The sequence below is a fragment of the Gorilla gorilla genome, chromosome 15 (genome assembly GCF_029281585.2).
Source record: "Gorilla gorilla gorilla isolate KB3781 chromosome 15, NHGRI_mGorGor1-v2.1_pri, whole genome shotgun sequence".
In the NCBI taxonomy this organism is placed as follows: Eukaryota; Metazoa; Chordata; class Mammalia; order Primates; family Hominidae; genus Gorilla; species Gorilla gorilla.
In genome coordinates, this window is record NC_073239.2 from 110,521,072 (window position 1) to 110,542,499 (window position 21,428).

General features: G+C 41.4%; 1 protein-coding gene across 12 annotated transcripts in view; it reads left to right on the plus strand.

Moving 5' to 3' along the window:
- Positions 1-21,428, plus strand: part of UNC79 (unc-79 homolog, NALCN channel complex subunit) — a 277,012-nt gene that overhangs the window by 153,571 nt on the left and 102,013 nt on the right. For 8 of the 12 annotated variants that reach the window (XM_055361283.2, XM_055361282.2, XM_063698138.1 and 5 more), the window contains 7 exons: positions 2,317-2,396; positions 2,481-2,629; positions 9,394-9,551; positions 13,080-13,261; positions 16,254-16,455; positions 18,924-19,103; positions 20,582-20,647. In XM_055361283.2, the coding sequence (XP_055217258.2) occupies positions 2,317-2,396; positions 2,481-2,629; positions 9,394-9,551; positions 13,080-13,261; positions 16,254-16,455; positions 18,924-19,103; positions 20,582-20,647 (1,017 nt within the window). The remainder of the gene's footprint in view (positions 1-2,316; positions 2,397-2,480; positions 2,630-9,393; positions 9,552-13,079; positions 13,262-16,253; positions 16,456-18,923; positions 19,104-20,581; positions 20,648-21,428) is intronic. The other 4 variants (XM_019009591.4, XM_063698142.1, XM_063698144.1 and 1 more) reach the window with 1 other exon arrangement.

The window sequence follows — 21,428 nt, forward strand, 5'->3', positions numbered from 1 at the left end:
TGATTCCAGAGCTGTAACGGAACATCAGAATCCCTGAGAAGCAGAAACACAAACAAAAGCTCCACTCCCCAGCTTCAAGTCTGGGTATCCCTGGGATGGGGACCTGGGAATGCGAAACAACTAATTAGTGGCAGGGTTGGGACTAGAACCCAGGTCTTCTACTTTAATTTAGGATTAATTAACTTGTTGTAGGTGCTGCAGCAGCCAGGGCCCAGGCCTACAGTTGTGTTTCTGTCAGGCATTCATGCCTATGGGAAGCTGGGACTTCACTCGTGATCCAATAGCCTGTACTCTTTCTGTGCAAATATATTTTTTAAACCTAAGCTAGCACACAGATCAATTAACTGCTGCTTTTATCTCTACGTAATATTTTATTGGAGCAATGGTTAAAATTAAGCAATTTATTTTTTCTTTTCTTTTTTTGAGACAGGGTCTTACTCTGTTGCCCAGGTTGGAGTGCAGTGGTGTGATCTCGGCTCACTGCAACCTCCACCTCCCAGGTTCAAGCAATTCTCATTTCTCAGCTTCCTGAGTAGCTGGGACTATAGGCACCCACCACCACGCTGGCTAAGTTTTTTTTTTTTTTTTTTTTAGGAGACGGGGTTTTGCCATGTTAGCTAGGCCGGTCTCGAACTCCTGACCTCAAGTGATCCACCTGCCTCAGCCTCCCAAAGTGCTAGGATTACAGGCGTGAGCCACTGTGCCTGGCCAGCAATTTATTTTTAAATGTTTTTCTTTTCCTTGCTGAATTGTTATACAGTCCACTTATTAAAACACATGCTTTGTTCTCCCCTGCATGCTCCTCCAGGCTCCTGTGGCAGCCTTAGCCTCTTTTCCTGCTCAGACTCTCCGCTGTCTTGCAGGATGCAGTTATAAATTGTCTCCGCAGGAGAGTCCCTCTTCTCTTTCTTCCAAGACCAGGGTTCCCTGCTGTTCAGAGCCTCTCTCCTGCTTCTGCTCTGCAGGCAAGACCAGGGTTCCCGCTGTTCAGAGCCTCTCTCCTGCTTCTGCTCTGCGGGCCTTCAGGCAGTGATCTGGAGCTCTTCTGTCCTAGAATTCAGGGGTGCTCTGTCGACACGTGTTCAGAGACTTCCCCTCCCTTCTAGTGTGTTTCCCTTTTTCCCATCTTGAGGCCTGGCCCTATTTCTTATCGTGGTCAGATATGTCCACCACCAAAAATATATTTAAAACTTTCACATCAAACAAAACAGTCAAGTACTTATGACAAGCATTTAAAATACATTCAGGCGGAAGATTCCCAATGGACTTTTCAGTATCTAGACCAAGAGAATTTGACTGCCGTTGCCTCTGATCCTAGGGATTGCCAAAACGTGTAATGGTGATTTTAACACATTCTGCACTAGTTTCTGCATCTGGTTAACTTGTGAATTCTTTTCTCTAACATGCCTCATGTATAATATATTGCTGCCCCCAGTATGGGGGCAAAAGTTTTAGAGATCCTCTTGAGAGGGTGAAAATAATGAGTAGTTGTTCTCATCTGAATATGTTCAGCTGTTTCAAAATCTACCTCTTTTTGTGAGAATCCATGGGATAAACCTCTTTAGTTGCTAGTACAAATTGAACACCTGTCTGTCTCTCTTTTTTTTTTTTTTTGAGACTGAGTCTTGCTCTATTGTCCAGGCTGGAGTGCAGTGGCTCGATATCAGCTCACTGCAACCTCCACCCTCCCAGGTTCAAGCGATTCTCTTGCCTCAGCCCCCAAGTAGCTGTGATTACAGGTGCCCACCACCACGCCTGGCTAATTTTTGTATTTTCAGTAGAGACGGGGTTTCACCATGTTGGCCATGCTGGTCTTGAACTCCTGACCTCAAGTGATCTACCCGCCTTGGCCTCTCAAAGTGCTGGGATTACAGGCATGAGCCACCGCGCCCATCCAAACACCTCTCTTTAATACCTGCATATCTCCCTTCCAATTAGGAAGGCGTAGCTAGCCAGGTTCCAGGTCCCTTCAGGGAGCAGCAGAACTAACAGAACTAGCAGCACTGTGCAGTCAATCATGTATTCAGTTGTCTTTGGGTAGGGTTAGCTCCAGGGAGCCAAAGACATCTGAATACATGATGGACTGCGCAGTGGAAAATGGAAACTGAGAATCCTCAATTCAGAAAATTTCCTGCACTTGTATCATAGCAGTGATATATGCTAATGTGGAGAGCAAATAAAAACTTTTCTCAAACAATTTTGCATATATTCTATGTCAATTTTTTACTCTTCTTGGTTTTTATGATCTTGATAAATTGATGAATGATGGGGGAAAGGAAGAGTTAGCCTAATTTTTGTGTAATTATTTCTTCACAGCAGTAAAGAATGATACGGAAAGAAAATTTTGCTACCAACAGCTTCCAGTAACATTGAGACTAATATATACCATTTTCCAGGTATATTTTCTGATGTCTTTGAATACTTGGCTTGGTAGCATTACTGTTTTGGATAACTTAGTAACCATGTGGTTTTTTGTATAGGAAATGGCTAAGTTTGAAGAGCCAGACATTCTTTTTAATATGCTCAATTGCCTGAAGATTCTCTGTCTGCATGGAGAATGTTTATACATTGCCAGAAAAGATCACCCTCAATTTTTAGCCTACATTCAGGACCACATGTTGATTGCAAGGTACGTCTTCCTAATGGTTTATTTTGTTTGTTTATACATTAGGCTTTAGTTGTGAAAATTAAAGTTAGATTAAGATTTACTGGCTTGTTTGGGTTATTTTTTGAGCCAGGACAGCTCGATTGCCTATGATAACTACTTTTATTTTTCTTTTTTAGTCTAATTTAAAAGTACGTTAATACAAGGAATGGTAATTTCCATTTGCCGATACTGAATAAATAGAAAAGTTAAAGTAAAAATTATTGTATGCCTTTCACTTGTTAGATGGCTTAAGAATATAGAAAATATAGAAAAATGCCAAAAAAAGTTAATATTTACCTAGTATAATTAAGTAAGGACTTACCTACCTTCTTACTTAAAATAGAACTGCTAATAGATGTCTAAATCTCTCCATATACTATCTGATAAGTTATTTTTTAGAGACTGGTGAGACATTTTGAAAATTATAATAAAATGTTACCCTAGATTTACAGCGTTTTTCCTCCTGAAAACCTTAAAATAACTCTTGCAATCTTCCTGGAAATAGATCAGAAACATCCTTATTTTATATGTATGAGAATGAGTCAGTAAAAAAGGAAAAGATTGGTTCAGGTTAACTTGATGACAAACCACATTGAGGCTCTATCTTTCTTTACTCATTTTGTTTATTTATTTATTATTCATTCAACAAATATGAGGGCTTACTGTATACATTCTTGTTCTGGGTACTTAGGGAATTTGCAATCTAGTTTGGAAGGGGGTGAATCCTATATAGAGAAAAGGTGACCATATAATTTAGTATTCAAATTTGTGTACGTTTGAGAGTGAAGAGAGGTGGTCTTCATAATAACCCCAAGAGGATGAATATAAACTCAACAGTCTTGGTTAAACTAAGATTCATGGTCATGTATATATAAGTCACTGTCAATCCAAGGGAATGTGATAAATGACTGCTTTATACAGCTCAGAGGTGGGAGAGAGCATTTCTGGATGAATGATGAATGATGAAAGGCTCTGGAGACAATACCACTTGAATGGGCATTGAGATAACGATAGAATTTTCATTGGTAGAGATTTGAGATGGGTGGGACATGTTGTAAAACCTGGGAATGTCAGGAGTAAACAGATGGCAGAGTTGGAAAGAAGGGACCAGAAATAAGCACGGCATACTTGGGGGATGCTGAAGCTTTATTTATTTATTTTGCCGGATGGTGTGGATGTAAGGGAGTAATGGAAAATGAGGCTGGAGAAGTAGGTTGGGACCCAAGTATGAAGGGCCTTGAAGATAGGGATTTTATTTAATGATGTTTGGAGATCCATGGAAGACCTTAAAATAGAGTCAGAGGTGTGCTTTACTAGAATGAGTATGGAGAAAAGAGAGATTTTTGGAAAGCACCCAAATTTAAGAGAGTGCTAAGAGCACATTGCAAAGCTTACTGAATATAAACACACAATGCAGAACTTTTTTCTGAAAGGTTTGTTAGAAGAGGAAAGGAAACATCAGATACTTAGAGAGAAAAGGGAGTAGACATTAAGGATTTTTAGGATAAAGAAAATCTGAACGGCCAGGCGCGATGGCTCACGCCTGTAATCCCAGCACTTTGGGAGGCCGAGGCCGGCGGATCACGAGGTCAGGAGATCGAGACCATCCTGGCTAACACGGTGAAACTCTGTCTTTACTAAAAATACAGAAAAACTAGCTGGGCGTGGCGGTGGGCACCTGTAGTCCCAGCTACTCGGGAGGCTGAAGTGGGAGAATGACGTGAACCCGGGAGGCGGAGCTTGCAGGCTTGCAGTGAGCCAAGATCGTGCCACTACACTCCAGCCTGGGAGACAGAGCGAGACTCCGTCTCAAAAAAAAAAAAAAAAAAAGAGAGAGAGAGAGAAAATCCGAACATATTTATGGTCAGTGGGAAAGGGCCAGAGAAAGAAAACAGTTAGTGGGTGCAAGTTCTGGAAGGCAGGAGAGTGTGTGATCAAGAACAAAGGGTAGGGTGGAAAACAGGAAGAATACCCTTTCCTTTGAAAGAAGATAAATTTTGAGGCAAAGAGAAAGTGTTAAGGGGAGTTTATAACAGCTGACTTAAGACTTAAGAATATTAGATGTTGATGTCTTCTCCTGAGAGGTGATGACAGACATTGTGTTGGGAGCTTCAGGAACATGGAAAAGAGTATGGGACAGCCTGCACGAGGAAAGCAGCAGGAAGTAAACAAGAAATAACCAAAGAATCACCAGCTTTAGGGTTCGGCTGAGGTTAGCTAGCACCAGTTTGCAGTGGACCAACTTAGTAGGGGTTTGGGTTTCTTTTTCTCCGGCACTCAGGGGCTTAGGAGTGGACGAGAGCAAATGGGCAAAGGGTTTATTCGGGACCGGGGACTGGTGATATGGTTATGATGGAAGCTCAGAGGGATGAGGATTCCAGAGTGATGAAACGGTTGTCTCTGGGATCCATTCTACGATTGAAAGCAGATGAAGCCAGAAAAATTGATATTTGGGAGAAGAGTATGGAAAAGAGGGCAGAGGAGTCTCAGTCAGTATGGGCTGGGGGATGGGGGGAAGTTGGGTGTTCTCAGCCTTATAGAGGGGAGGTCAGCATCTCATCCAGCAGAGTAAAGACAGAGGCCACTGGGGATGAGGAGGTGTGAATGAGACCAGGGCTTGATCCACTGATGGCATCTGCAGAGGCCCGCCTGAGGAGCAAGACTGAACTAGGTGCCTAATGGACCAAAGAATTGGGAGAGGACCCTGTGCATCACTGTCATGGGTTTCAAAAGAAAGAGGCTGCTAAGAGGAGGCCTGGAGGAAGTCTTGGGAAGCAAAGGTCATTTGGCCTGGTGAAGATGGGAGTCCAGGCTCATTGAGACTCTGGACTCTCAAGAGAAAATCTTAAGGCCAGGCACAGTGGCTCATCCCTGTAATTCCAGCATGTCGGAAAACAGAGGTGGGAGGATCACTTAAGGCCAGGAGTTTTAGACCAGCCTGGGCAACATAGCAAGACCCCATCTCTGCTAAAACAAAAAATTAGCCAAGTATGGTGGTGCAAGCCTATAGTCCCAGCTACTGAGAGGCTGAGGTGGGAGGATTGCTTGATTTGAGGAGACTTTTTTCCATCTCTCCTGGGTTCTCATGGCTGCTGGCAATTGTTGGAATGTCTTGGCTGTAGCTGCCTCACTCCAGTCTTTGCCACATGGTCTTCTTCCCTGTGTGTCCCTGAGTGCCCCTTCCTCTTATTAGGGCACTAGTCATTCATTATATTTAGGACCCGCTCTATCCAGTAGGAACTCATCTTAACTGATGAAATCTAAATAAGGCCCCATCTTGGGGTTCTGAGTGCACATGAATTTTCAGGGAGCACTCTTCAGCCCACTAGAGAAGCATACCATGAGAAAGGTGGAGGATCTATAGAAGTTTCTTCCCAAGAAAACAGGGATTCTACAGCTGCAGTGGGAGGAAGAAGCTGGGGAAAGGGAAAGGGCAGACATGGCTGACCTGGAGTGGGGAAGAGTAGGAATGACCCAGAGGGAACAGTGTGAAGTTCGAGACCATCAGCAGATCTGGACGAAAGGAGTGAAGGAACAGGGTCGAGAGTTAGGCAGACGCTCCATGAATTCAACATGGGAATACGAAATGGGCATTATTTTTTATTGTGAAAGCAACCCCCCAGAATGTACACTTGCCAAATGGACTGTTAGTGCCATGGGACTACCCACTCGGCCTTTAGGGTCCATAGCCCAGGCTTTCTCCTTAAAGGGCCAGGTTTTCTCCGCAAAGTGCCACCATGACACAAAAACCGTGATGGACAATGAAAGGACTTGTGGAAGAGATGCTCTGCCCCTTTCCAAACAAGTCTGCCCTCGAGAGCTGGGAAAGGCGAATGGGACTGGCCGAATCTTGGGTTTTGTCATGGAAATGGTTTTCTAGCTGGGCTGCCTGGTTTGCATTCTTCAACTACACCGGAAGTTCCATGAAGGCACAAATTATATCTTCTTTTTCCTTTGCACTCTTCCTAGGGCCTATTGTGCTCTGGAAGCATCATCATCCTTGTCATCATGATGGTGGTAGCAGCTTCAGGTTTCTGCTTACCTACTAAGTACCATGCTCTCTGCACATCTTGTTTAAAGCCCACACTGGGAGGACACAAAGGTTTAGAGAATTTGCACATCGTTACACAGCTTATGAATGGCAGGGTTGGGATGAGGTCCCTGTTTGTCTGACTTCCACTTATTTAGATTAAGTATATGGCGTTTAAAAAAATCACTCCTTTTCATTCTATAGCTCTAGTATGCCTTCTGAAAAACAGCCAATTGGAGTGGCTCGTACCTCCATATGCTCTCTGTAAAATGGAGATGGCACGTGTCACTCTTCCCTTCTCTTACCGGCGCAGCATGAGCTATGTAAAGTCACAAATACAGGTGATCCTTGAACAATGGGGAGGTACAAATGCTGACCCCTGTGCAGTTGAAAATCCTTGTCTAACTTTTCTCTTCCCCAAAACTTAACCTCTAATAGCTTACTGTTGACCAGAAGCCTTAAGATAACATAAAGAGCTGATTGACACATATTTTGTATGTTTTATGCATTATTTATTGTATTCTTACAATAAAGTAAGCCAGAGAAAAGAAAATGTTATTGAGAAAATCATAAGGAAAATGCATTTGCAGTACCATACTGTGTTTATCAATACCGTAAGTTTATGCCATCTGTTTACAAGATGAATTGTCTGTTTGAAATGGTGAGCAGCTGCAGCTGCAGACCTCAAGCTATGGTACATGTCAAGCAATTCAACTTTTCCTAGCAACGTCGTGACTTTTGTCTGCTTTCTGGGAGCACTTCCAGCGTCACTAGTGGCACTTCATATGGGACCCACGGTGCTATTCAAGGTTTACGGTATTGCACTAAACACAATGAAAAAGACGCGAGAACTGCGAGGGATCACTTTTTACTGTGATTTGCAATTTACTGGAGAGAGGAACTGCTCACACAGACAGACAACACTTGAGCTCACCTGAATAGCAACAGGAGAAGGCTACAAAATTATTACCGTAGTACAGTGTGTACCACAGTTGGTTTTATGCAGTTATGATTTCATACTGTGTCTTTACATTTGCTTAACATTCCTCTCCACTGTGAATGGCGCCATGTATGGTCTGTAAATGTTTGTGTGTGTAAGCTTTCATAAATTTTAACTTTTTATAATAGATTCGTGTATAATTTATGGCAGTAAATGTTAAAATAGACTAGTAACTACATATATTTTATACATTCATTACATAACTTTTCCTTTTTTTTTTTTTTTTGAGACTGAGTCTCGCTCTGTCACCCAGGCTGGAGTGCAGTGGCGCAATCTCAGCTCACTGCAAGCTCTGCCTCCCGGGTTCACGCCATTCTTCTGCCTCAGCCTCCTGAGTAGCTGGGACTACAGGCGCCCGCCACCACGCCCGGCTAATTTTTTGTATTTTTAGCAGAGACGGAGTTTCACTGTGTTAGCCAGGATGGTCTCGATCTCCTGACCTTGTGATCCACCCGCCTCAGCCTCCCAAAGTGCTGGGATTACAGGCGTGAGCCACTGCGCCCGGCTGACATAACTTTTCCTTAAATTTTTTCACTAGTTTCAGGCTACATGGTACATCTGTGAACTTTTTAAAATGGTTGCAAATCTCCTAAAAAAATTCAATGTATTTATTGAAAACAATCCATGTATAAGTGGACCTGTACAGTTCAAACCTGTGTTGTTCAAGGGTCAACTGTAGTTTTGATTCTGATATTGACCCTGGAGTCAAATAGAAAACAAAACAAAACAAAACAACAACAAAAACAACCAAAAGGCATACTTTAAATAATTGAAAAAAATGGAAACAATAATGTATTATTACTAAAATATATTATATTCAGAATTATTCCGGTAGAACTTGATAGGAACTTAGCTGAAACTTGCTGAGGTGCAGGATGTTATCAGGGATCTCTTTCTCTGTCTTCTCCTCCTCCCCTTTCTCACTCCCTCCCCATCTCATAGCCCAACTCTGGCTTGGCTTCTTAAATGGAACTAAGTGTTGGCTTCTCCGTTAAGCACAGGCTGTCCCTGTGAGATGGGAAGGAGGGTCATTGGCAGCTGCAGGCTGACATCACCCTTCATTCCTGAAATTTCAGAAGGAGAGAGAGCCTCTTTTTCCCAGAGTGCATAACAGTCCCTGAAATAAGAGTTCTGTTATTCCCATGCTTGGGGCATACGCCTTCTCCTAGCTAATCACTTTATTCAGGGTGTTGACGTTCTTTGATCAGCCTGTTTGTGTTCCCCCTTATGATAGAGAAGATTGGGGAGCTTGACTGATGACCTGTCTGTTCTTGGAGAGGCTGTTATTAAGAGAAAAATAGTTGTTCTTTGACATCATAAGAGGCTGGGCAGGCCAAACCAACCAAACTTGCCAGATGCTCACTGTAAGAAAATTTTTAAAAATCACGTATTACTCCATCATCCTAACATAACTAATTTTGACTTTGTATATTACTGAACAGTCATTTATTTATATTGCTGAATTTACATTATGCAGATTTTTAAGTTATAAAATGTAATGTTAAGTAAAAGTGCTTTTCTGCAGTGTCACGTTAAGAGGACAGAGCATAGGAAACGTCTGTCAGAGGATTGTCCTCTCGTGGATGAGTGTAATTTCACCAAAAGCACCCCTATCCACTGTCTTGTAACTACGCTTGCCATAAGTTAAGAGGACAGGATCTTTTTCTGGAAAAGTTGTGATAACTGTCACCACTTTGCTTCTCCTTGATTCCCTAGCCTGTGGAGGGTCGTCAAATCCGAGTTCTCTCAGCTGTCTTCACTGGCAGTCCCTCTTCTCCTCCATGCCCTGTCACTTCCTCATGGTGCTGACATCTTCTGGACAATCATAAATGGCAATTTCAACAGCAAAGACTGGAAGATGAGGTTTGAAGCAGGTACCTCTGTGTTAGCTTAAAACTCATTCTGGGTCACACAGTACACAGGTGTCTGGTCACGGCATCTTTTTTGGCACCTCCTTTCTTGTCCCTTCTTTTTAAAAGGCATTCTCCTGCTGGCTGGTGTCCTTTGGGCGTTCTGCTTTGAGCTTCCTCTCTAAAATAACAGCATTTTGCAGAGTGGTCCTTAGGGAGGGTGGTCCTGTCCGGGTTTGCATAGGACAGACCCAGCTTATGCCTGTTACCCAAGTGTAGTGATTAACTGCACCCATGTTTACTCCCAAACAGGCACTGGCTTGGATTCAGTCAACCTATGAGTTTACTTGCATCGATTACTGGGAATATTTGTTAAAATGCACATTATCTGGCCACATCCTAGAGCTACCGAATCAGAATCTCAGTGGGAGGTGGGGGTGATGCCAGAAATTGAGTTTTTTTTTTTTTTTTTTTTTTTTTGAGACAGAGTCTTGCTGTGTCGCCCAGGCTGAAGTGCAGTGGCATGATCTCGGCTCACTGCAACCTCTGCCTCCTGAGTTCAAGTAATTCTTGTGCCTCAGCCTCCCAAGTAGCTGGGGCTACAGGTGCATGCTACTACACCAGGCTAATTTTTGTATTTTTAGTAGAGACAAGGTTTCAGTATGTTGACCAGGCTGGTCTTGAACTCCTGACCTCAGGTGATCTGCCCACCTTGGCCTCCCAAAGTGTTGGGATTACAGGCATGAGCCACTGTGCCGGGGCAGAAATTGAGATTTTTAATAAGAGGTTCGAGAATCTCTTCTGTATACCCTTGCCACTGAGGGATCAGGGACCAAGTCTGGTGCAGCTTGGGTATAATTTCCTAGTAAATAGAACAGCAGGTTCTCAGAGTAATGTGGTAAGGAAGGAACCTGGGAGAGTTCTCTTAGCCTCATGTCTGCTGGCCCACTCTCACCCCAATCTGCTAGTAGTTCCATTCTCGGGGTAGCAGGCAGGGTCGGCATGCCACAGTGTGGCTTCTCAGAACAGTTCTGTAGGTTTGTGTCTCAAAAGTTTGGCACAGAAATGGAAGTTTCATCAGTGAGGTAACTATTATACCTTTAGTTCAGTTCCTTAATATATGGCCACTTCAAAACGTTCTTGCTTTTTAATGCCCACAGGAATCTCAGGGGCTAGTTAGTATATATATATGATAGGACATCATGTTGTGGAGGGTTAGGATTAATCTTCTGAATCTCGGCTCTGGTTATGTTACTTTTCTTTCTTTCCTTTTTTTTTTTTTTCTGTTTGTTTGTTTGTTTTGAGATGGAGTCTTGCTCTATTGCACAAGCTGGAGTGCAGTGGAGTGATCTCGGCTCACTGCAACCTCTGCCTCCCGGGTTTAAGTGATTCTCTTGCCTCAGCCTCCTGAGCAGCTGGGACTACGGGCACCTGCCACCACACCCGGCTAATTTTTGTATTTTTACTAGAGATGGGGTTTCGCCATGTTGGCCAGGCTGGTCTTGAACTCCTGACCCCAGATGATCCACCCACCTCGACCTCCTAAAATGCTGAGATTACAGGCATGAGCCACCGTACCCGGCCAAGGTCATGTTACTTGTCTATTCAAGAAATTTTAATGGGGTTTTTTTCAATGCCTAAAGTTCAGACTCCTTAAACTGCCATTCAGATGGTCTGACTGCAACTGCAGGCAGCCTCATTTCCTGCGCTTCTTTCTACACACACCCTTGCTGTGTTCCCATTGCTTCCTGCCTCCCTTCATCCACGCGGGGGCCATTCTGGGCTCTCCACCTTTCATCCTCTTTCCTTTAAGGCCCTACACAAATGCCACCTCCACATGATCCACCTTCAAATGCCGCCATTGAGGTCCACCTTCTAGGTCCCCCCTGTGGAGAGTGGTTTATGTATCCCCGGATCTCCCATAGCATTTTATTTATACCACACTAGAGGCATTTACAGCTTTTTCAAAGTTGTATTTCAGCTATAGTTGTACATGTCTTATCTATTTTAGTCAATTTAACTTTGAGGTCAAGAGTTATGAATGATTCCTCTTTCCATTTACTTCTGTCTCCTCCCAAGTGCCTAAGATAGTTTCTTAGTGGTATACATATGTGTGCTTAAAATATATATTTTTTAAAATAAGCGAATCAGTGAATTTATTGAATAAATTAGATATGTGCTAGGTGCTATGGGAGCAATAGAAAGAAGTGTAAGAGCAGATTGCTGTCCTCAGGAGGCTTCCGGTTTAATTGATGAGATCAAACATAAGCATGTAAGAGGTTGACAAATTATAAAAGGCATAAATATAATCAAGACCACAAAATAAAATATGTCATATAATGAGCACATATTGTGTTCATAGATAGCTCATATTCTGAGCACACAAATGCAATATGTAAATTAATGATATGCAAATGAGTAGTACTTTTACAGGAGTTCATGGGATGGAAAGCCCACTCTAGGAGATCAGAGAAGACTTTACAAAACAGAATTTCAGCAGAGATTCTCTAAGGATGGTAGAATGTCAATAGGAAGAATACTGTAGGCTGGGTGCGGTGGCTCATGCCTGTAATCCCAGCACTTTGGGAGGCCAAAGCAGGCAGATCTTTTGAGGTCAGGAGTTCAAGACCAGCCTGGCCAACATGGTGAAACCCTGTCTCTACTAAAAATACTAAAGTTAGCTGGGCATGGTGGTGCCTGCCTGTAATCCCAGCTACTTGGGAGGCTGAGGCATGAGAATCACTTGAACCCGGGAGATGGAGGTTGCAGTGAGCTGAAATCGTGCCACTGCACTCCAGCCTGGGCAACAGAGTGAGACTCCATCTCAAAAAAACAAAACAAAACAAACAAACAAAAGAATATTCTAGGCTGTTGCAACAGCTTAAGCAAAATACTGAAACATCTTAATTTGCATTGCACTATATTGCTTTGCTAGCTGTTGTAACTTTTTATAAAGCCATGCTTTAAGTGTGGCTAGAATTGTTTAACATTGATTTGCAGAATAATTAGAAATCTATCAAGTAAGCCTATATTTATAGCATGGAAGAAATACCTGGCTTCGATAGCCCCAGGAAATGTCTATTTGGTCTGCCATTTCACACCACGACCTACTAAGAGTAGAGTAGGGGACCAGAACTCAGAGCCAGTACTGGTGGGCACCTCCTACCTCTCTCTGTTATCTGCAGAGCTTCTATGGAATGGCCACAGAAAGAAGCATAGAGGCATTTGGAATATTTTGAAATATAGCTGAAAGTTAAACAAAGAGAAAGACCATGAAAAAATTGTAAAAGACAACCCAGAGTTAGATCAAGGCTGCGTGGGAAAAAAAAGTTCTGCTCTGAGTAGAAAGAGTCTCTGCTGCACAGATGAAATGGAACACTTGAGATGGTGGTATTAGACTTTCCTGTTGGGATTTAAAGTAAACCATGTGGGAGACCCAGAGTTAACTTTTTGTCTGTGAGTTCAGTTCTCAGACTGGCTAAATAAATGTGTATGCGTGTGCGTGTAGGTGTGTGTGTATTTATGTATTTTGCCTTCTCTTTTACATTGCAGTGGAAAAAGTTGCTGTAATTTGTAGATTTCTGGATATTCACTCAGTAACCAAAAACCACCTGCTGAAGTACTCCCTGGCACATGCCTTCTGCTGCTTCCTGACAGCAGTGGAGGATGTCAACCCCGCAGTGGCTACCAGAGCTGGTCTCCTGCTTGACACCATAAAGAGGCCAGCATTGCAGGTGACATGTGATGTGTGTTATCTGCTCCGAAGGTAGTTTGTGTCAGCACTACTAAATCATTGCGTTGTTTGTCGCATGTCCTAGTCTGTTTGACCTGCTATAACAGAATACCATAAACTGGGTAGTTTATAAACAACAGAAATTTATTTCGCAGATTGTCTGCCAAGGGCCTGCTGTCTAGTTCATAGATGGGGCCTTTGCTGTGTCTAGGGCCTCTTTCATAAGGGCACTAGTTCCATTCATTAGGGCCCTGCCCATATGACCTAATCATCTCTCAAAGCCCCACCTCCTAATACTATCATATTGGTGATTTAGTTTCAACAGGAATTTGGGGGTGAGGCCCTTGCACACATTTTCAGACCATAGCATCACATATAATATTGATGATGATGATGGAGATTTTTTAACTGGAAGAAATATACCAGAACCACACCTTGCTAAAAGATCCCTTGTTGTTATTTGTTGATGCCACTTTTTTTTTAAGAGACAGTCTTACTCTGTTGCCCAGGCTGATCATAACTCTCTGCAGCCTGAAACTCCTGGGCTCAAGTGATCCTCCTTCCTCAGCCTCCTGAGTAGCTAGGACAACAGGTATACATCACCACACCCACCTAATTTTTAACTTTTTTTTTTTGTAGAGACAGGATCTTGCTATATTGCCCAGGCTGGTCTTGAACTCCTGGCCTCCAGCAATCCTCCCGCTTTGGCCTCCCAGAGTGCTGGGATTATAGGCATGAGCTGTACTGCCTGGCCCATTTGTTGATACTTTCTTTTCAGTCTTTGTTCATATGCTGATATTACTTTGGACAGATGTAATTATTGCATAACGTGTGTGTATGTGCATGTGTGTGTGTGTGTGGCAGATTTTAAAACTAGGTTGGTTTATCTTACACCACTTAGCTAGCTCCTGGGCTGGAGGCCTCTGTTGTTAGAGCCTCGATGCTAACAGGAATCAGATAAATTATAGTTTTTTACTTTGTTTTGTTTTGAGATAGAGTCTCATTCTCTTGCCCAGGCTGGAGTGCAGTGGTGCGATCTCGGCTCACTGCAACCTCCGCCTCCCGGGTTCAAGTGATTCTCATGCCTTAGTCTCCCGAACAGCTGGGACTACAGGCTTACGCCGCCACGCCTGGCTAATTTTTGTATTTTTAGTAAAGACAGGGTTTTGCTATGTTGGCCAGGCTGGTCTCGAACCCCTGGCTTCAAGTGATTAGCCTGCCTCGGCCTCCCAAAGTGCTGGGATTAGAGGCCTGAGCCACCACTGCGCCTGGCCTGAATTATAGTTTTCATCAAAGTAAAACATGAGAAGGTAAATATGCTACCATAACAAAACTTCACAAATTAAAGCCAAAGAGACAAGAAATATGAGACCTGGAGAGAGCGGTGTATTTATCTTGTTTGGAACCTTTATTTTTTAGTGGAGACACCAAGTCTCAGAGAGATAATGTGACTTATCAAAGGACACAAAGTGATTTAGTGAGAAAATCAAGATCAGAGCCTCCAAAGTTCTGATCTACTGTTTCTCCATGTTGCATCTGATTTATTATTTTGTTGTTATTATTCAACTAATAATAGCAAGAGCTAACATTCCTCAGATAGCTACTGTGTTTCCAGGGCAGTGTGTTAAAAGTGTCCTGTTATGCATTATCTTATTTAATCCTCACAGTTACCTTTTGTGTGTTCTCATTTTACAGACAGAGATGCTGAGGGTTAGAAAGGTTAAGCCACCTTTTCAGAGTCACGTAGCTAGTTATCTGCAGAGGAAATTCAGCACTGATTTATAATACAGTCCACATACTTAAGTGTGTGTGTGTGCGCGCGCGCATACACTGTCTCCCAATCCAGTGTAAACTTCTTCCTGCATTTTAAGACCAAGAAGCAAGGGCAAGCTTGCACGACCTGAAAGACTGAAGGGTTATGCTGCCTGTGGCATGTTCTTTTTTTTGTAAAATCTCCAGTTGACTTCTGAATAGTTCTTCTCTGTTGATCTTACCAGGTACTTCTATGTCCTACCCCTGCTTAGGGCCTGGAACATAGGAGGCACTCATTAGATGACAGCTGAATTAATGAATGGGATGTTTGGATGAATTGCAATTTTTAAATCTCATTCTGTTAAAAAGAGGGGGAATGGTAAACTCAGACACTAGAGGAACAGGTTCTCAATCCATTCCAACTTTGATTAACATTCTATGTTCCACTCACATTCCAAGAAAACCAGGTGACTTTGCTTTTTTCGGAATCATGAAGTTTTGGATTGAAAGTAGATTTCTAGACCATCTTTTTGTGTATTCTAAAATGTAACTTTGAAAGTACGCTTCTCTTAATGACTACAGGCATTAAAACCAGATGCAGCTGGGCGTGGTGGCTCACGCCTGTAATCCCAACACTTTGGGAGGCCAAGGCGGGCAGATCACGAGGTCAGGAGATTGAGACCATCCTGGCTAACACAGTGAAACCTCGTCTCTACTAAAAATACAAAAATTAGCCGGGCGTGGTGGCGGGCGCCTGTAGTCCCAGCTACTTGGGAGGCTGAGGCAGGAGAATTGCTTGAACCCGGGAGGTAGAGGTTGCAGTGAGCTAAGATCACATCACTGCACTCCAGCCTGGGCGACAGAGTGAGACTCCATCTCAAAAAACAAAGAAACAAACAAACAACAACAACAAAAAACCCAGATGCATTGACTTGAGGGTATTTGGATTAAGTGATTATTATTTAACGCATTAGAAAACCAATAGCATGCATTTAGTTCAGATTTCTGAATCAAAATTCAAGAGATATTCTACAAGGAAGATAAATTCCTCTTCTACATTTTTCTTTCCTACCAAAACTTCCAATCGAAAGAGATTCCAGTGGGGTCATTCTACATTATAAGTTTGAATTGAGTAGGCTGCCTTGTTTCATTGACTTTGCCTAGTATATCGGCTTTGAAGTAACTTAGATGTTTATATCTGACTTTCTTCTTTTCTTTTTTTTTTTTCTCCTCTTTCCCAGGGTCTATGTCTTTGTCTTGACTTCCAGTTTGATACTGTGGTTAAAGACAGACCCACAATTTTGAGCAAGCTTTTACTCTTGCACTTTCTTAAGCAGGATATTCCTGCTCTGAGCTGGGAGTTCTTTGTCAATAGATTTGAGACGCTTTCTTTGGAAGCCCAGCTACATTTGGATTGTAACAAGGAATTTCCTTTTCCTACAAGTAAGTAAAATGAAGAACTTGCTGTAAACCATTGCAGTTCCCATTGTGCTTGCCTAGACAAACAGAAGACATTGGCATGTCGTTTAATTCCTCTACAGAGGATGCCTTGACCTCATGCACTCAATTCATTAAATGATTATTGAATAGCTGCTGTAGTAATCCATAGATTTAAGCATATCCTGGCATTCCAAAATCAGAATTCTTTTCATTTCCTTGACCTATGATAACCATTTATGACTGTGTGTTCCCTAAATATGATTCAGTCATTATGTTTATAACATTTGTGAGCAATTTTAGGAAGCATATTTGCACCTTGCAAACTCACTCTTGCATACTTTCTAAATTTCAATAGTTTTGGGGACATAGGTGGGTTTTGGTTACATGGATAAGTTCTTTAGTGGTAATTTCTGAGATTTTGGTGCACCCGTCACCTGAGCATTGTACATTGTACCCAATGTGTAGTCTTTTATCCCTCACCCCCCTTCCACTCTTCCCCACAAAGTCCCCAAATTCCGTTCTGTCATTCTTATGTCTTTGCATCCTCGTAGCTTAGCTCCCACTTACAAGTGAGAACATACGATATTTGGTTTTCCACTTCTGCATTACTTCACTTAAAATAATGTTCTCCAGCTCCATCCAGATTGCTGTGAATGCCATTATTTCATTCTTTTAAATGGCCAAGTAGTATTCCACGGTACATATGTATACCACATTTCCTTTATCCACTTGTTGATTAATGGCCATTTAGGCTGGTTCCATATTTTTGCAATTGTGAATTGTGCTGCTATAAACATGCACATGCAAATGTCTTTTCCTATAATGACTTCCTTCCCTCTGGGTAGATACCCAGTAGTGGGATTGCTGGATCAAATGGTAGTTCCACTTTTAGTTCTTTAAGGAATCCCCATACTGTTTTCCAAAGTGATTGTACCAATTTACACTCCTACCAACAGTGTAAAAGTGTTCCCTTTTTACCACATCCCCACCAATATCTATTATTTTTGGATTTTTAAATTACGGCATTCTTGCAGGAGTAAGCTGGTATCTCATTGTGGTTTTAATTTGCATTTCCCTGATAATTAGTGATGTTGAGCATTTTTTCATATGTTTGTTGGCCGTTTGTATATCTTCTTTTGAGAATTTTCTATTCATGTCCTTTGCCTACTTTTTGATGGGATTATTATTATTATTTTGCTAATTTGTTTGAGTTCCTTGTAGATTCTGGATATTAGTCCTCTGTCAGATGCATAGTTTGCGAATATTTTTCCCCATTCAGTGGGTTGTCTGTTTACTCTGCGGATTATTTCGTTTGCTGTGCAGAAACTTTTTAGTTTAATTAGGCCCCATCTGTTTATTTTTGTGTTTGTTGCATTTGCTTTTGGGTACTTGGTCATGAACTCTTTGCCTAAGTCAATGTCTAGAAGAGTTTTTCTGATGTTGTCTTCTAGAATTTTTACGGTTTCAGATCTTAGATTTAGCCTTTGATCCATCTTGAGTTGATTTTTGTATAAGGTGAGATACGAGTATCCAGTTTCATTCTTCTAGATGTGGCTTGCCAATTATCCCAGCACCATTTGTTGAATACAGTGTCCTCTCCCCACTTTATGTTTTTATTTGCTTTGTTGAAGATCAGTTGGCTGTAAGTATTTAGCTTTGTTTTTGGGTTCTCTATTCCATTCCATTGGTCTACAAGCCTATTTTAATACAAGTACCATGCTGTTTTGGTAACTATAGCCTTGTAGTATAGTTTAAACTCCAGTAATGTGATGCCTCCAGATGCATTCTTTTTGCTTAGTCTTGCTTTGGCTATGTGGGCTCTTTTTTTGGTTCCGTAGGAATTTTAGAATTGGTTTTCTAGCTCTGTGAAGAATGATGATGGTACTTTGATGGGAATTGCATTGAATCTGCTGCCCAGGCTGATGTGTAGTGGTGTCATCATAGCTCACTGCAACCTCCAACTCTTGGGCTCAAGCAATCCTCCCAGCTAATCTTCCTGAGTAGCTAGGACTATGGGGGTGAGCCACCATACCTGGCTAATTTTTCCTTTTTTACAGAGATGGGGGTCTTGCTATATTGCCCAGGCTGGTCTCAAACTCCTGGCCTCAAGGGATCCTCCCACCATGGCCTCCCAAAGTGCTAGGATTACAGGCATGAGCCACCACACCTGGCCTCTTGCTTAGTTGTTAATCAGTTACCTACAGCTCTGAATAGGTGGAGAAAAGACTTTCGTCAGTCAACTATCCAATGATAACAAAATTATATAATTTAATCTTGTGGTCTAAGCAGAAAAAAAATCATGATAGGCAATAGTCATTTTTGTATGTAGGACTCATCATAGAGGGAGATGTATATCCATGAAAAACGTATTTTAATATTGAAACTCTACACAGATGGATTGTTTTAGACTAGGTGGATTACAAAGCCCTATGTAAAGGAGAGTGATAGTCTCTTTAATTCCTTTTGCAAAGCCATCACTGCTGTGAGGACCAATGTTGCTAACCTCAGCGATGCAGCCTTATGGAAGATCAAGAGAGCTCGCTTTGCAAGAAACCGCCAGAAGAGTGTACGTTCCCTGAGGGACAGTGTGAAAGGGCCTGTGGAATCCAAGAGGGCGCTCTCCCTCCCTGAGACCCTGACCTCCAAAATTCGTTGAGTATCTTCTTTCATCCTTCCGTTAAATCTGTTTAATGTCTTTCTGAGGCTGACTTGTCTTGTTGAATGTTCACAGAGAGTATAGCATGTTTAGCAAACTGACTTTGTTCAATAAGTTTGGCTTTCAGATTCCCTAGAGAATCACCTCAGGGGTATAAATGCCTAGGGTTGCTTTTCCTAGTTTGCTGGGGTAGCAAAGCCCTGATCCAACAGTAGATGTTTTTGAAATGTAAAAGGCAGCAAATGCATTGATGCTTGGCATGCAACTTAGAAGAAACATTTGCTCCTAAGTCCTAGGACACCAAAGTTTGCACCACCAGCCTTGTATCCTAAGAGCTTTCTGAATAAGACTTAGACAATAAGACCTATCATGGCTAAGGAGGGACAGTTGAAATTTGGAATGTATTTTTTTTTTCATGTCTGATAGAAGCAGCCACACAAGCCCCCTAAGACAAACCAATAATAATGATTGCTTTTGAAATAGAGAAATCGGGCTGACAAATTGAATTTCTGCTCATCTTCACCAGATAATTTATAAATAAAAATAAGCTTCATTGCCAATATTTTAAAAAAGACCATATATACTTGCTCTATAAAAGGTCTTTCTTTATATTATAGTTTTAAAGAGAATAAAATTTTCCTTAAATTACCAAATGACTAGATAAACTCTAATGATTAGTAATGACTCATGAAGGACAAATAATTAAAAATTCATTACTAAATCACCATACTGATGAATATGTTTAAATATATTACTAACTTGTAAAATTTATTAAATGATTTAATCTTTAAATAATCACTGTGAAGTAAATAAAATAATGACCCAAAACCTATTTCTTATCCTGTCAGAAGTTGAAAGGTCTGCTTTTCATTGGCATTTATTAGAATACAGCCTTATATAACATAACCATTTATAATCATAAATATGATTTGATTTTATTCATTACATTTTCTCTATTTTATGACAAGCTATGGAAATGTGTTCTTTTAAACTTTGGGAGAGTTAAGTATGAATGAAAGTTCTTTAAGTAATCAATAACCCAGTTTTTCAGGGAGCAAAGATAATCACAGGTGATCATTTAAGAATAGCCAGTGGTAGTGCTAGGCCCCAGGTGAAACTGTTTAAATCCTAGAAACCAATACCTAGATTAAATAAATAACAAATTTTATATGAGTTTCCCAGCTCTATTTATATCCTAACTGATAAGTTTAGAATATAAAGTTTATTTATTGTTATTTCTTGTTCATTAATTCACATGACAATTTTGAAGATGAAGTAACATTGATGGATGTTCTTATGATTCAGATAAAAACTGCAAAATGTTTGTTACATAAACAACTTTTATGTGATGTTAATTACAAATAGAAAAATGAAACCTGCCCCTACTATCCCATAAAGTTAGCACTGAGTATATTTTCTAGGCTCCAGTTGTCTGTAATGCTTATTTAAATAGAGTTGTTGTTGATTTTTAAGCTATGAGGTTGACCAGGCATGAGCAGTCTGCTCCAGCTCTCGGTGGGACACCCGAACAGACGCCAGGTGGGTACTTCTGACATTGAAGGGCCATGTTCAAGTGTCTATCACAGGTGGACAACATAGAGAATGCGGTGTCTCTAACTGGACCAGGGTGATATACCTAGGATTTGCAAGCTCAAAAGGGTCTTACCCCAGATGTTCAAGTGTTTGAGCCCCTGATATGGCAATTCTTTCCATTTTGATATTAACAGATGACTTTTGATTCCATTAACTTTTGGTCCAGTAAGAAGCATCATATCACCTGAGTCTGTACCTTTCCCCAGAGAGCCAGTATGACTAGAGCTATCCATAGTATTTATATTTGTATGTGTCTTTACACATAGAAATATTTTGTTCATATATATCTGCTATAGGAAAACCATACATTTCATTTACATTTTAAAAGGTTATACATTTGAACCACTGTCATCCGCTCATCCCCTTAGCCATTCCTGATTCTTTGCAACTCTACATGCATTTCTGTTTCTCAGAGAAAGGAGAATTTCCTCTGTTTGGAGGACCATAGCATGATACAGTTTAATGATCATTCGATGTTCTGTGATATATTACAATTTATCATGAAGTAGCCTAAGAGGGCATTGGCAAGGAGATTCCACACGAATCGTGCCGTGACTCACTGGGAAGATTGTGAAGGTTCCGAATACCTGCTTATTAGTCAAAAACAAATTTGGTAACTCCCACCTATGTATCATGCTATAGAACATTTGAGTTTTCATCTAAGACTACTAGTTTTAAGATAAATGTTTCAGAATGGTACAGACATTCTCAGAAGGAAAATTTCAAG